Source organism: Ahaetulla prasina, chromosome 5 (assembly GCF_028640845.1).
Source record: "Ahaetulla prasina isolate Xishuangbanna chromosome 5, ASM2864084v1, whole genome shotgun sequence".
NCBI lineage: Eukaryota > Metazoa > Chordata > Lepidosauria > Squamata > Colubridae > Ahaetulla > Ahaetulla prasina.
Genome location: NC_080543.1, coordinates 95,577,387 through 95,592,518, shown reverse-complemented (window position 1 = coordinate 95,592,518; position 15,132 = coordinate 95,577,387). Strand labels below are relative to the sequence as shown.

The following is a 15,132-nucleotide window of genomic DNA, read 5'->3' as shown; positions in this document are numbered from 1 at the left end:
CGCAATATTACAAGAGCAAAAAATAGATTCAAGCTAAATGTCAACCGCTTCAAACTTGATTGCAGAAAATATGACTTCTGTAACAGAGTTGTTAATGCTTGGAACTCATTACCTGACTCCATAGTCTCTACTCAAAATCCCAAAATCTTCAACCAAAAACTGTCTACTATTGACCTCACCCCATTCCTGAGAGGACTATAAGGGGCGTGCATAAGAGCACAGATGTGCCTGCCGTTCCTGTCTTATTGTTCCCTTCATTATATCCAATTACTATAGTTGATGCATAATTTTAAAATGGGGCAAAATTGACTTAATTTAGCAACGGAAGTGTTAGACTCAGTTGTGGTCCTATGTTGAGGACTACCTGTATAATTGAATGGAGGAAAAAAAGATTATTAAGCCTTTTTAAGCGTAGACCTATCAATTGTTTTAGAGTTTGTATAGCTGAATGAATAGGATACTGTCTGTTTATCCATCATGATAACTTTCATTAGAGGAAAATAAGAGAACAGAGAACTATATTTTAATATCTTTTTTGTTTTTAACTCCCAATTTGTGTTTAAAATTTTACTTGCAACTTTGTTTGGAATATTACCTCATCATAGTAGCTCCTCCCCACCCTTCCTCTATTGTTTAACAGAAAAGAAAGGGAAATGCTTACAGTTTTAAATTATCTAGCCAATAAAATAACCAATGTGATTGCTTTTGCTATAATTGGATTGCTAGGATTGGAATAAGAGCAAAATCAGGAGGATTCCATAAGGGGAAAAAAAAATAGGAACAGATTTTTAGGGATGGGAGCAGTGGTCAAAAAAAGAAATCCAGAAGTCAAAGAAAAGAAAGGAACATAATTAAGGGAAGACAATATGAAAGGGAAGAAGAGGTTGATAGAAATGGAAGATATAGTACCTTTTAGTTTTTTAGATGTGGAAACTTGTCTTTAATCTCCAAATTTATAAGGTGTTGCAAAAATCAGGCCCCATTCAAAATATGTTTTATTAATTATTTGAGCCAGTGAAAATCTTACTGTGTTTAGCAACATTCAAAGCTCATATATCAAACAAATAAGGAAGTATTTAGAAGAAAATAGCAATCAATTGAAACATTTACCGTATATACTCGAGTATAAGCCGATCCGAATATAAGCCGAGGCACCTAATTTTACCACAAAAACTGGGAAAAACTATTGACTCGAGTATAAGCCGAGGGTGGGAAATGAGGCAGCTACTGGTCAATGTAAAAAATAAAGATAGAGCCAAGTAAAATAACATGAATATTTATTTGAACGAAAAACAATAAAAGTGGAAAAGAGGGAAGGAGGATTCCCAGCTTTAGAAAATTTAGAACTCATACCTTTGGTATGACCTGAGCATAGCTCATAAAATTATCTGCTACAATGTACTTCCTATCAATGACTACTTCAGCTTCAACCACAACAATACACGAGAACACAATAGATTCAAACTTAAAGTGAACCTCTCCAATCTAGATTGCAGAAAATGTGACTTCAGTAACAGAGTTGTTAATGCCTGGAATGTGCTACCTGACTCTGGTCTCTTCCCAAAATCCCCAAAGCCTTAACCAAAGACTATCTAGTATTGACCTCACCCCATTCCTAAGAGGTCTGTAAGGGGCGTGCATAAGAGCACCAGCGTGCCTACCGTCCCTGTCCTAATGTTCCCTTTAGTTGTATTCCTTTTATGTATTCAATTCATGCTTATATTTATATAATTATTTAATATGTATTTGACAAAATAAAATGAATGAATGAATGAATAGAATAGAATAGAATAGAATTTTTATTGGCTAAGTGTGATTGGACACACAAGGAATGAATGAATGAATGAATGAATGAGTGAGTGAGTTACTTCAACAACATTGTCTCACAGAAATTGACAATACAACTGCAAGCATGAAAATGAGTCCTCCTTTAGCTTCCAAGGGACCAGGGTGCCTCTGAAGGTCAGTGCTCTAAGCACTAAGAACCCAGCACAAATCTAAGCCTGTATGCACACCAATAGTGAAAATACCCTGCACAGTGTCTCTTGGCAGAGAAGGTTAATTTTCATAGACGTTGGGGTGGCTCTTTTTTTTTTTTGGCAGGGCAATAAGGATCTCTAATATCATTAAACCCAAGTGTGAGGAAAAGACAGCAGCTAAAATGTTAAGGCCAGTTGTGTGACCTTCTCCAATACAGTTGGCCTGGCTGTTTGCCAAAACTTAAAACACCCTCCATCCCCCTCCTGCTAAAGCTTCTTTCTTAAAACAATTGTGGTCTTTGCCTTTCATGTCGCTCAACCTTTCACCTGCCAGGTTCCTAGCCCTTCACCCTTGACCCACTGCTGTGTTTGCTTAGCATTGTGCCAATCGACTTTAGAAGTCTGTGTGTGTGTGTGTGTGTGTGAGAGAGAGAGAGAGAGAGGAGGGAGGAGGAGGGAGTGCAAAGGGGAAGGAGGATTCCCAGCTCTAAACAAAGGAAATCCCGGAATGCCAGCGAAGGCGGTGCTCGCGTTCCTCCTCCCTTGCTCAAAAGCCCCAATAACCTTCACCAGCAAGGCAGACCCCACGGGAAGGAAGGGGCAGGCTGACTCACGAGCATCTGGCTGAAGAGCAGCTGCTCCAGGTCGCCCAGCACGGTGAAGCACGGAGGAGAAGAAAGAATGAAAGAAGGAGGAACGGCCCTCCTTTCTCTCTCTCTCTTCCAGCGCCACGGAACAGAAGGGGACTAGGCGCGCACACACACGCCCAGCTTCTGAAGCACGGAGGGAGAAGAAAGAATGAAAGAAGGGGAGGAACGGCCCCTCCTTTCTCTCTCTCTCTCTCTTCCAACGGGAAAACGCTCTTTCGCTTGGGGGGGAGACGAGGGAGGGAGGGAGGAGGTTGGCTTGCTTATTCAACCCTTCCCGGCTAGCCATCAGCCCTTCCCAGGAGAAGGCGAGGAGTTTTGGGCGGCGACCTTTTGCTAGAAAGCGGCAGCTGCTGCCCCAACACCACCAGTTGGGGCGGAGCCGGGTGAGCTGCAGTAACTCCCGCCAGGCTATGCATTGGCGGGAAGCCCTGGCGGTGCAGTCCTTCTCGGCTGAGGAGGAGGTTTCCCCCTCTTCTCTCTCCCGTTGCGCCTGAACATCTGCCTAGCAACAATGGCGACACGGGAGAACCTTTTTCTACTGGTTGAGCTTGTGTGCCGGCTTGCTCTGAGTTGCTGCATTGTTTGTTCACCGGGCGTCTCAATTTACCAAGCGGGCGAGTTTGAGGTCGGGCGGGATGGCGCTGCGCTCTGCGCCGCGCGAGCCACCCAAAGGCCAGAAGAAAGGTCATTCCAGCCATAATGGGCGAAGGCTCCTTCTCTGGCCTTCGCGCAGAGCGCAGCGCCATCCCGCCCATGACCTCAAACTCGCCCGCTTGGTAAATTGAGACGCCCGGTGAACAAACAATGCAGCAACTCAGAGCAAGCCGGCCAAGCTCAACCAGTAGAAAAAGGTTCTCCTGTCGCCATTGTTGCTAGGCAGATGTTCAGGCGCAACGAGAGAGAAGAGGGGGAAACCTCCTCCTCAGCCGAGAAGGACTGCACCGCCAGGGCTTCCCCGCCACCGCCACAGAGCGAGCCCGACCTCCTGCCCGAATCGCGCCGTGCGAGTGCTGATGGGGAGCTGCCGAGTCCGGCCTGAGCTTGGCGGCTGCTAGAGCGCGAGCCCCGGGAGGCTGAGGAAGGAGCGGCGGTGTTGCAGCCCAGCCGGGCTCGCACAGCATGGGTAAGGCGGGAGAGGAAGGAGCCTTCGCTCCATTACTCCGATGGAATGACCTTTTCTTCTGGCCTTTGGGGTGGCTCTCGCGGCGAAGCTCGCGGTCGGGAAACCTCCTCCTCAGCCGAGAAGGCTGGCGGCTCCCCTGCCCAGCCCTCTCACTGCACCACCAGGGCTTCCCCGCGCCAATGCACAGCCCGCCAAGTTTGCGCCGTCCGCCCACCAGACACGGGAATGGGGGCCGGCCTGGGGGCGACAAATCCCGCGAGACCTCGGCGGGCCCGCTCCCCGTCCCTCCCATGGGAGTCCGTTCGGTACCCCCTCCTGTGCGGGGTTCCCGAAGACGTAGACTCGAGTATAAGCCGAGGGGACGTTTTTCAGCACAAAAAACGTGCTGGAAAACTCGGCTTATACTCGAGTATAAGCCGAGGGGCGTTTTCAGCACAAAAACGTGCTGAAAACTCGGCTTATACTCGAGTATAAGCCGAGGGGACGTTTTTCAGCACAAAAAACGTGCTGAAAAACTCGGCTTATACTCGAGTATATACGGTAATGTAATGCATGCAAAAAATTGTCTATGGGGCCCAACGTTTGGGTATACCTTCCATATTACTAAATCCTAGAAATATTTGTTTTTACCTAATATATTTATATCTTGGTCTATAAGCAACTTATCATGATTTCTTATTTCTTATTTCCACATTGTAGATGCATTAACATACACCGTACCATCCTTGGTTGCATCACAAAATAGCAACATTTAGTATCTATATATAAATAGTATAATATAAAAATTATAAAAAGTATCTATATATAAATAGTAACATTTAGTATTTAGTACATTAGACTATAGTAGGGACACGGTGGCTCAGGGGCTAGGACATTGAGCTTGTTGATCGAAAGGTCGGCAGCTCAGCGGTTGGAATCCCTAGTGCTGCCGTGTAACGGGGTGAACTCCTGTTACTTGTCCCAGCTTCTGCCAACCTAGCAGTTTCGAAAGCATGTAAAAATGCAAGTAGAAAAAATAGGGACCACCTTGGTGGGAAGTTAACAGCGTTCCGTATGCCTTTGGCGTTGAGTCATGCCGGCTACATGACCACGGAGACGTCTTCGGACAGCGCTGGCTCTTCGGCTTTGAAACGGAGATGAGCACCGCCCCCTAGAGTCGGCAACAACTAGCATGTATGTGCGAGGGAAACCTTTACCTTTACCTTTACATTAGACTATGTACCCAAAGGAAGGAACTCTGGAAACATATATGCATTAAGAGAAAAGTAATCTGCACTAAATAAATAAGTAAAATGTATAATAACATCTTGGGCTAGACAAGTAAGGGAACTAATGAAATTTAATCTCAGTATAAGTAAATTTGGATCCATTCTTAAGCATAGAAAAATAAGAATACCAGAATATTAGGTAACCATTTTTATAGCCATAAGGTGGCGCTGGTGGTGTTTAATTACGAATAGTAAAGTCCTTAAGACACAGAAATGAAAATGAAATTTCAAGAATCCCTGTTGATAGAGTTTACGCCGTCAGTTATTATTTATTTATTTATTTATTTGTTACATTATATATAAGCATATGCATGAAATAACTATACAATATATAAGCATATATATAATCATAAGTATGTAATAACTATATGAAATTGGATACAATCAAAGGGAATATTTGGACAGGAATGGTAGGCACGTTGGTGCTCTTATGCACGCCCCTTACAGACCTCTTAGGAATGGGGTGAGGTCAATAGTAGATAGTTTTTGGTTAAAGCTTTGGGGATTTTGGGAAGAGACCACAGAGTCAGGTAATAATAATAATAATAATAATAATAATAATAATAATAATAATAATAATAATAATAATAATAATAATAATAATAATAATAATAATAATAATAATAATAATTTAATTTTTATACCGCCCTTCTCCCGAAGGACTCAGGGCGGTGAACAGGCAGATAAAATAATACAATATATTACAATAAAAACACTATTTAAAAAACTTATTCAATATGGCCTAAATTTAAAATACAATACAAAATATAAAATAAACCCCAATAAAATCCATGTTTAAAAACCCTATTTAAGCCAGTCCTGCTCAGAAGAATAGCTATGTCTTCAGCTTGCGGCGAAAGGTCCGGAGGTCAGGAAGTTGTCGAAGTCCTGGGGGAAGCTCATTCCAGAGGGTAGGTGCCCCCACAGAGAAGGCTCTCCCCCTGGGGGTCGCCAGCCTACACTGTTTGGCTGACGGCACCCTGAGAAAACCCTCTCTATGGGAGCGTACCGGCCGGTGGGAGGCATGTGGTAACAGAAGGCAGTCCCGAAGATATCCCGGTAGTGCATTCCAGACATTAACAACTCTGTTACTGAAGTCATATTTTCTGCAATCAAAATTGGAGCGGTTCACATTAAGCTTAAATCTCTTGTGTGCTCATGTATTGTTGTGATTGAAGCTGAAGTAGTCTTCAACAGGAAGGCTTCTATCAGTTTGTAGAAGGACTGTGCATGAAGCAGGGGTTTTGCCTGCATCTTCCTTCAAATGAATCTTAATCTTGTTTGATTTGCAGTATCATTCAACATATTACTAAACAGTAAATCCTGTATGCGTATACTGTATTGCCCAGAGTTTTGCACTTGTACATTACAAAGAAATCCTGCCATTCAACAGGATAAGATTCAGGTACAAAAGATGGTAATTACAAACATACTATTACACTTTTTAAAGAGAGAGATCCTTAGGAACCAATGTCATCTTTAAAAATATTTTTTCTTTCCCTTTCCCTTTTCAAAAGGAAAGAAAGAAAGAAAGAAAGAAAGAAAGAAAGAAAGAAAGATTGTAGAGTCAGGCCATAAAACGGTTATCCCAAAAAGCTCAAAACTAGTTTGACACCTGCACTTTGTTCAGTTTTTATTCCTCTAACCAAGAACTACAGTTCTCAAGAAGGCAGGATTCTTACACTATTCTAAACATTCAAAAAGACTATCCTTTCTTTTTTATTTAACTATTTTTATTAGCAACAATCCTATGGACCTATTTTAGCACTCCCTAATTTTGGGACCCCTGTGATAGTTCGGCTCCAAAACAACTTAGTTCTGATTAGGAAGTAGTTCTGAGGGAGCATTTTTAGTACAAACTTTAGAAATGAAGTTTTATTATATGTATTGTTCTTCAGCCATTGTTTCAAAACAAAAAAGACACTGAAAAAATTTCTATCAATATTTCACTTTCCTAAAATAATTATTTCAAAGGCAGTGATGTCCTCCTTACCCTCTTCAAAGAAAAATACTGCTGCACACTTTCTATCCAACCAAATTATGAGAACCACTTATTATTTATTCATAATGTTACCTTTATGTTCAAATGTGCCTAAGCTAGGATGTTTATTTTTTAAAAAAATAACAGGGGCATTGAAAGTTAAATACAGATTGAATGAATTTGAAAATATGCAAACAAGATTTAGGTAGGCTGCATTCTCCCTTTACAAAAATTGCATGGATTTCAAGAATAAGAGTTATCTACTTGTAGGTTTTCAGCCAAAACAGAAAAGATGTTTGAAATATTAATAGTAATTAATAGTAGTTAGGAGAAATGAAAGTTGCAATGGGCAGGCTAATGATGTCAAAATGATGGTGCCAGGATTTCATTTTTTTCATTTTTGGTGATGGGATATTTATAAAGATTTTAAGCCTTTTCTAGGACTTATACAAGAATTTTCAGGAGTTTCTCATATTGAAAAATTCAATTTTTTAAAGACACTTTTGGAAGTCCTTTCAGGAATCACAGAAAAAATTATTTTATAGATTTTTATTTTATTTTATGGTTTGGGGGATTCCACTGTTTTATTGTTTTGTGCATTGCCTAGGTTCTTGTTATAATATGGGCAGCTGTGTAAGACATAACAATAATAAAATAATAAAATAAAAGGCAGAAGAAACATGTCGTCCTCCCCTTGCAGTAAATGAATGCACTGTTACTTCTACATATGATAATCATAAAAGATCTTGGGTTTGGCATGAGTTCCATTCTAATTGTTTAAGCAAATCTATACATCTATACAAATATATACCATGTATATATACAAAATGCAGAATTGCATTTTGGATAAATGCAATAAAAACATACACAATATCTAAAGTAGCGTTTGCATTCATTATTTTTGATGTCTCCTCCTCCTTCTCCTCCTCCTCCTCCTCCTCCTTCTTTTCCTTCTTCTTGTGTCTAGATCAAACTTTAAACTACCGGAATAAAACCACCTTCTTGGCTTTGTAGTTAGCCAAAAATAAGTTATCATTGGAACGTGTTTCTGGTAATAGCTGATATGCCAGGAGATGGGCTGGGCTCTGTAGCTTTCCACATTCACACAGCATGTTGCTAGCTGCTAAGAGCCTCCACTTCAGCATATTGTTTTACACTTAGGCACTCCAACTCTCAACCTATTCAGGGTAATCCAAGTAGTATAAGGGAAATTGGATCCTTCAGCCAGATCCTCTTTAAATGCTGTTCCTTGTTTGATGGTCTCCTTCCTCCATCTTTCAGTGTGTTTACTTAAGAAAATATATTTATTTTGCCCAAGTAAAATTACCAAATATTATAAAAATACTAACAAATTTTTAATGCAATTGAAATTGTGTTCTATGGTCATGCATAACCAAAATAAAAATGTCTCAATATTAATAAAAAATTTGCCATATTCTGTATTTAGCATAACATACAATCATCTTTTTTGATTTAGCAGTCATAAATTGGATCAAGTTGATTGTATTACGATAGTTCATTAAACTTAGCTGCATATTAAAATAAAAAAGAAGATAGTATCACAAGGCCCTTAGGGGTATGTTTTGCTTAACTGTCTCTTGCAGATGTCTAAGTTCCCCATAAGCAACCTGTCAGGGTTCCAAGTAACACCCCTGACACAGCCTACATAACACGCCTGACACAGCCTACATAAGAAAATCTAAAGAATATTTGTAGCTCAGGGTTGAATTGTGGGATCTAGATCAGAGGTGGATTTCAGCAGGTACTGACCAGTTCTGGAGAACCAGTAGTGGAAATTTTTAGTAGTTTGGAGAACCGATAGTAAAAATTCTGACTGGCTGAGCCCTGACCCCCATCTATTCTCTGCCTCCCAATTCCCAGCTGATTGGGAGGAAATGAGGATTTTTGCAGTAACCTTCCCCTGAAGTGGGGTGGGAATGGAGATTTTACAGTATCCCTGAAGTGGGGTTGGAATGGAGATTTTACAGTATCTTTCTCCTGCCATGCCCAAGCCACGCCCCCCAAGCCATGCCACACCCACAGAACCAGTAGTAAAAAAATTTCAAACTCACCACTGGTCTAGATGTTCTCTGAGCTTGGTTGTTTGCTTGCAGACATTTCATTATCGAACTAGGTAACTGATTCCCCCATGCAAGTACTCCAAGTGTTAGTGGTACTTGACTTTCTAGTTTAACCAAAATTGGATGAATGAATAACTACATATAAACATTATTTTTGGGTGGTGATAGGGTAAATCCCTCTGGCGTGAAGACTATCCTGCATATAGCCAATATGACTTTACGATGTGATTTGCTCATCAGCAATTGTACAATGGGTAAAAGATGCAGATGAGAAGAAAGTTTTTATTACCATAATGACATGAACCAACCCACCAGATATTTTATCCCCCCAAAAAACTTCCATTGTACTTTGTGGAAGCCTTGCTTAAATTCTTGAAAACATATTATCTAGTTCAGTGATGGCAAACTTTTTTAGCATTGACTGCCGAAAAGGGAGCACACGTGCATGCGTGGTGCACCAAGTGCCAAAAAGGGAACGTGCATTTGGGCCACAACCCAGAAGAGGAGCTGCCCAGGAGGCATGCGCATGCCAGAAACTGAACTTCCAGTTTTTGGCACACAGCAAGTTTTCCAGTTACTGCCACGCATGCGCACACTGGCTGGCGGGCATGCTTGTGCTGGAAAATGGAAGACCAGCTCTTCCAGTTTCTGGCACTGCTGCACGCACAAAGGCCAGTTGATTGTCGTGTGCACATGCGCGCCAGAAACCCAGAAGAGGAACAGGCGACACCGCACATGCCAGGCAACATGGCTCCCCTGCCACTTCGGGCACACGTGCCATAGGTTTGCCATCACGAATCTAGGTGGATCACTTTTTCCATTCTAAGATTCAAAGATCTCCACGATGAATCAAACTATGCAGCCATAACACATTTTATGTCATCCATTCCAAGGGAAAAGGTTCCAATAAAAATTAGATATTTCTTTCCTATAATTGGCCCTCATTTTGTATTCAGAAATAATACAGTGAATTTCATAATTGTCCCCCTTCCATAGGTTAGATTATTCCTTTGGGATGGGATTGACCCGAGTCTCCTCTCCAGGAACACTTATCCAGCTCCTGGAGAAGAGCTGACTCATGGCAATGGAAACATTGTGAAGCAAGTCTTCAGCAGAAGCTGGTGTTTAAGAGTTTTGAATGACAACAATTAGCCATTGAAAATGCATCTTCAGGCACCATCATTCAAACAACTGATTGTGCAAGCCTTTTCACTACCTTGTCTAATGAAGCAACTGCAAATCAATGCTGATCACTGTGGTCCATGAAGTTCCAGGAGTGAATTAGGATTTTTGGCTGAAAGTTCCTTGCTCTAAAGTGAATGCTATTGTGGTGGTGTAGAAAAAGTTTGCAATTAGAGTAACTACTGGAAATGTACAATATGTATTAACACTGGTTTAAAAACATCTCCACGATGTAACAGATTACTCTGAAAGACAAAATCTAGCTTTCTAAATAAGAGCCAGTTTGATGTAGGGACTAAGGCATCAGATTAGACACTGGGAGACTCTGAGTTCTACTCCTGCTTAGACACAAAGTCAACTGGATGACTGAGCGAGTATCTGTCTCTAAGCAATGTAGGCAATGACAAACTACTTCTGAAAAACCTTGTCAAGAAAACTGTAGGACTTTGCTTGTCCAGACAGTGGTCACAAATCAAGACTTATACCCACTCCAAACCTATTAAACTTTTTTTTCAGAATATCAGTCTTATTTTCCTAAATATTTCCCGAAAATATGTTCAAGCATTTTGCTCCTGGTATGTAATCAGTATCCCATGCAGAATGTTTCACAGCGAAGGTAAATAGACTTTCTTCCATGGTGGTTGTATGAGAGATGATATGTTGTTTGGTGACTCAGCTGCAGCAGCTGTTACAAAACTGCCAGCCAGCTCATTTGTAGCTGCCATTTAAAAAAATGTTTACATGGCACATTTATTTTTATACAATGTTTTCCTCCGCTGTGAACTTTTAGAATGATCAGAGTTCACTATGGTCCAACAGCTCAGGCAGCAAACCTATTTAAGATAGCCTACAAAAGATCTTCTGGATTAAACGAAAGCTTGTTCTATGATTAAACTATGATTTATTATGTAAATCTTAACCAAAACTGTGCCAAATGTTTGAAATTTAAACATACTTCAAAAGGTGCATAAGGAAGCCATAACACAAACATGAAAAAAGCATTATTTATTTTTCAAGTACAACTCAAAGTTGTATTGGTAAAAAAGCACAAGGAATCTTGTGTCATCCACAAGTATTGGCTATGCACATTTCAGTTCAACTTAAAAATGCATTCAGGTTTACAAATGTACAAACAGACACATAAAATGTAGAGTTTGAACAGAATGCTCTTAGATTCAGCCATTTTTGCTCCTAATGTTTTTACATTCATAGAGTCTTTTAACAAAGCTTTGTTTTTTTAAAAAAAATACTCTGCATTTTTAGCACGAGATGCTCCTTAAAATTAGGTTTGGGGCATAATACTGGAAAAAATTAAATCTAGCTTGGTAGATGAAAATCACTGTATTTTTAAAAAAAACTTAGCAAGTGTTTAAAAATTTAAACAGTAGATGGTAAAAAGCCAGAACAACAGTCCTAGTGCAGTAGATGACCGCCCATAAAGATTCGCCAGTCAGATCAGCAATTTCACACTACCATAATTGCGAGACAGACTTTAATAGGAGCAAATGATGAATGTATGATTAGACTTTAATGGTTTTTGTTGGGAGGAACAAAGAGAAAGAATAGGAACAAATGGCTTGTGAATTATGTTTCAGGCATGTTACAGAATTTACCATGATCGCATCTGAATAATTACAGTCACTTTATTTTGCTTAATTTCAATTTTCAGATGGGTAATGCACATTAGGCCAAGGATCCGAGCTTCTTCTCCCAATTGCAGGACTCCAAATTAGCCAAGGATTATATGGTTGTCCCAACTCTTCTGAATTGTTTACTGTGGGTGCAGTAACAGGGGAGGGTGGGGTGTTTTCACTCCCAAGATCGATCCCTGGCAAATGGGGAGCTGGAGTGTTGAAAGGAAGGGAATTGTTCAAATTGCTTGACCAAATGGAACTGCTGAATGGAGTGGTAGTTGTAGACCACAGGCCACTTGGGTTGCCAAGGATTGACTGCATTATTAAAAAAAACAATATATTTATCATAAACATCATCATAACTACCAAGTTAAAAACATGTTATTTTTTCAGATTTTGATTAAAGATGTCAATATTGAATGTTAAGATGCAGGACTCATCTGCTTACTCAACAGTTTGAACCACAGAATTGACTTGAAGAAGAAATGTAAAGGCTATTAGAAAAACACAAATGAAGTTTGAGAGTGTAAGAAATAAACTTGCCTTGTCTATCTTTGCTGTAAGAAATTGGAAAGGAAAATGGTGCCAGATATTCAAAATCCAGTTATTATAGTCTATCAGTATATGGAGTTCCAGCATTTCTTATGGAGTCTATTTCCTGACCTGGCCTGTCTCAAAGGACTGACATTGTTACTGAGTGCCTGACAGCTTAATTCATGCTTTGCTAATAGCTTTTGCATTTCTTCTCTAGTTACCATAAGAAATAGTATAACATACAATAGAAATGAAACTTGGCTATCAAACCAAGGTATACCTAGATACCTTTTCGTTCAAATATGCTATTGGTTAGTTAATGCAACTATCCATAGAGGACATAGAACTGACATCAAAGATCAGATTCATACCCTGGAGTACTTCTGTATCACTAGACTGATAATCAAGATATTGCCTACTGATAGAGGTCAATGTGGGTTAGCAGTAGCCACCAATCATTAATCCTGCTCAATAAACTTAATTACATAGCACTTCAGAATAGGTCAGGTTTCACATCAACCCCTGTTGCCTCTCTGGAAGTGTATCAAGAACTTCCCATGCTATTTAATTTCAAAACTATCATCTGACTCTGAACAAACATGATGTGTAAAGCCCACTATAATTACTTATATCTACAGCTATATTCAATAATCTACATACAAGCAGACTCAAACTCTCAAATATTTAGGTGAACTCTTGAGCAGACTCCACTGAATCTGTATTTTATGCAGTTTTTCCCTTTTTCAGTTGAGTGGAAAATAAATCTCTGTAACCTGAGAAAACCTAGACTACTCTTTTTACTAAAATGAAACATGAATATCAGCAAGCAGTGTTTGTCTTGGGAGAAGAACAATGGTGAAGGTTTATTGTTGTCTTTTCATTTTTTTCTCCATTATACAGTTGTGCTCATAAGTTTACTTACCCTGGCAGAATTTATGATTTCCTGGCCATTTCTCAGAGAATATGAATGATAACACGGAAACCTTTCGGTCACTCATGGTTAGTGTTTGGCTGAAGCCATTTATTATCAATCAACTGTGTTTACTTGTTTGCAATCAAAATGACAACAGAAACTACCCGAATGACCCTGATCAAAAGTTTACATATCCCAGTTCTCAATATGGTGTATTTTAACATCAATGACAGCTTGAAGGCTTTTGTGGTATGTGTGGATAAAGCTGCCCATTCTTCCTGGCAAAAAGCCTCCAGGTCCTGTAAATTCTTGGGCTGCCTTGCATGAATTGCACGACTGAGATCTCCCCAGAGTGGCTCAATGATATTGAGGTCAGGCAACTGAGATGGCCACTCCAGAACCTTCACTTTATTCTGCTGTAGCCAAGGACAGGTCGACTTGGCCTTATGTTTAGGATCATTGTCATGTTGGAATGTCCAAGTACATCCCATGCGCAGCTTCCAGGCTGATGCATGCAAATTGTCCTCCAGTATCTTTTGATAACATACTGCATTCATCATGCCCTCAATTCTGACCAAGTGTCCTGTGCCTTTGTAGCTCACACATCCCCAAAACATCAGTGATCCACCTCCATGTTTCACAGTAGGAATGGTGTAGTTTTCATCATAGACCTTGTTGACTCCTCTCCAAATGTAGCATTTATGGTTGTGGCCAAAAGCTCAATTTTGGACTCATCACTCCAAATGACTTTGTGCCAGAACGTTTGAGACTTGTCTCTGTGCTGTTTGGCATATTGTAAGCAGGATACTTTGTGGCATTTGCATAGTAATGGCTTTCTTCTGGCGACTCGACCAAGCAGCCCATTTTTCTTCAAGTGCCTCCTTATTGTGCATCTTGCAACAGCCACACCATATGTTTCCAGGGAGTCCTGTATTTCACCTAAAGTTCTTTGTGGGTTTTTCTTTGCATCCAAAACAATTTTCCTGGCCAAGTATAGTTGGTCTACCTGACCATGGCTTGGTTCAACAGAACGCCTCATTTTCCACTTCTTGATTAGAGTTTGAACACTGCTGATTGGCATTCTCAATTCCTTGGATATCTTTTTATATCCCTTTTCTGTTTTATACAATTCAACTACCTTTTCCCGCAGATCCTTTGGCAATTCTTTTGTTTTCCCCATGACTCAGAATCCAGAAATGTCAGTGCAGCACTGGATGAAGGATGTAAGGATCTGTCAGGAGGCCAGAAACTCATTGACCTTTTATACACACACACTAATTACATGCAAACAGATCACAGGTGAGGATGGGGTACCTTTATTAGCCATTGACACCCCTTTGTGTCAACCTGTGTGCATGTTATCAGGCCACAATCACTAGGGTATGTAAACTTTTGATCGGGGTCATTTGGGTAGTTTCTGTTGTCATTATGATTGCAAACGAGTAAACACGAGTAAACACGGTCGATTGATAATAAATGGCTTCAGCCAAACACTAACCATGAGTGACAGAAAGGTTTTTGTGTTATCATTCATATTCTCTGAGAAATGGCCAGGAAATCATAAATTCTGCCAGGGTATGTAAACTTATGAGCACAACTATAACCATCCAAGTCTTCAAATTGGGCCGGGATAGCTCAGGCAATAGAGAAGCCTGTTATTAGAACACAAAGCCTGCAATTACTGCAGGTTCGAGCCCAGCCCAAGGTTGACTCAGCCTTCCACCCTTTATAAGGTAGGTAAAATGAGGACCCAGATTGTTGGGGGGGCAATAAGTTGACTTTGTAAA

At 40.3% G+C, this 15,132-nt stretch overlaps 1 protein-coding gene across 1 annotated transcript in view; it reads right to left on the bottom strand.

Annotated features, from left to right (window-relative positions):
• Nucleotides 1–11,253: 11,253 nt before the first annotated feature.
• TMEM131 (transmembrane protein 131) overlaps nucleotides 11,254–15,132 on the bottom strand; it is a 116,161-nt gene continuing 112,282 nt past the window's right edge. The window contains exon 37 of the mRNA XM_058186245.1: nucleotides 11,254–12,213. Coding sequence (XP_058042228.1) covers nucleotides 11,923–12,213 — 291 coding nt within the window. The 3' untranslated portion in view covers nucleotides 11,254–11,922. The remainder of the gene's footprint in view (nucleotides 12,214–15,132) is intronic.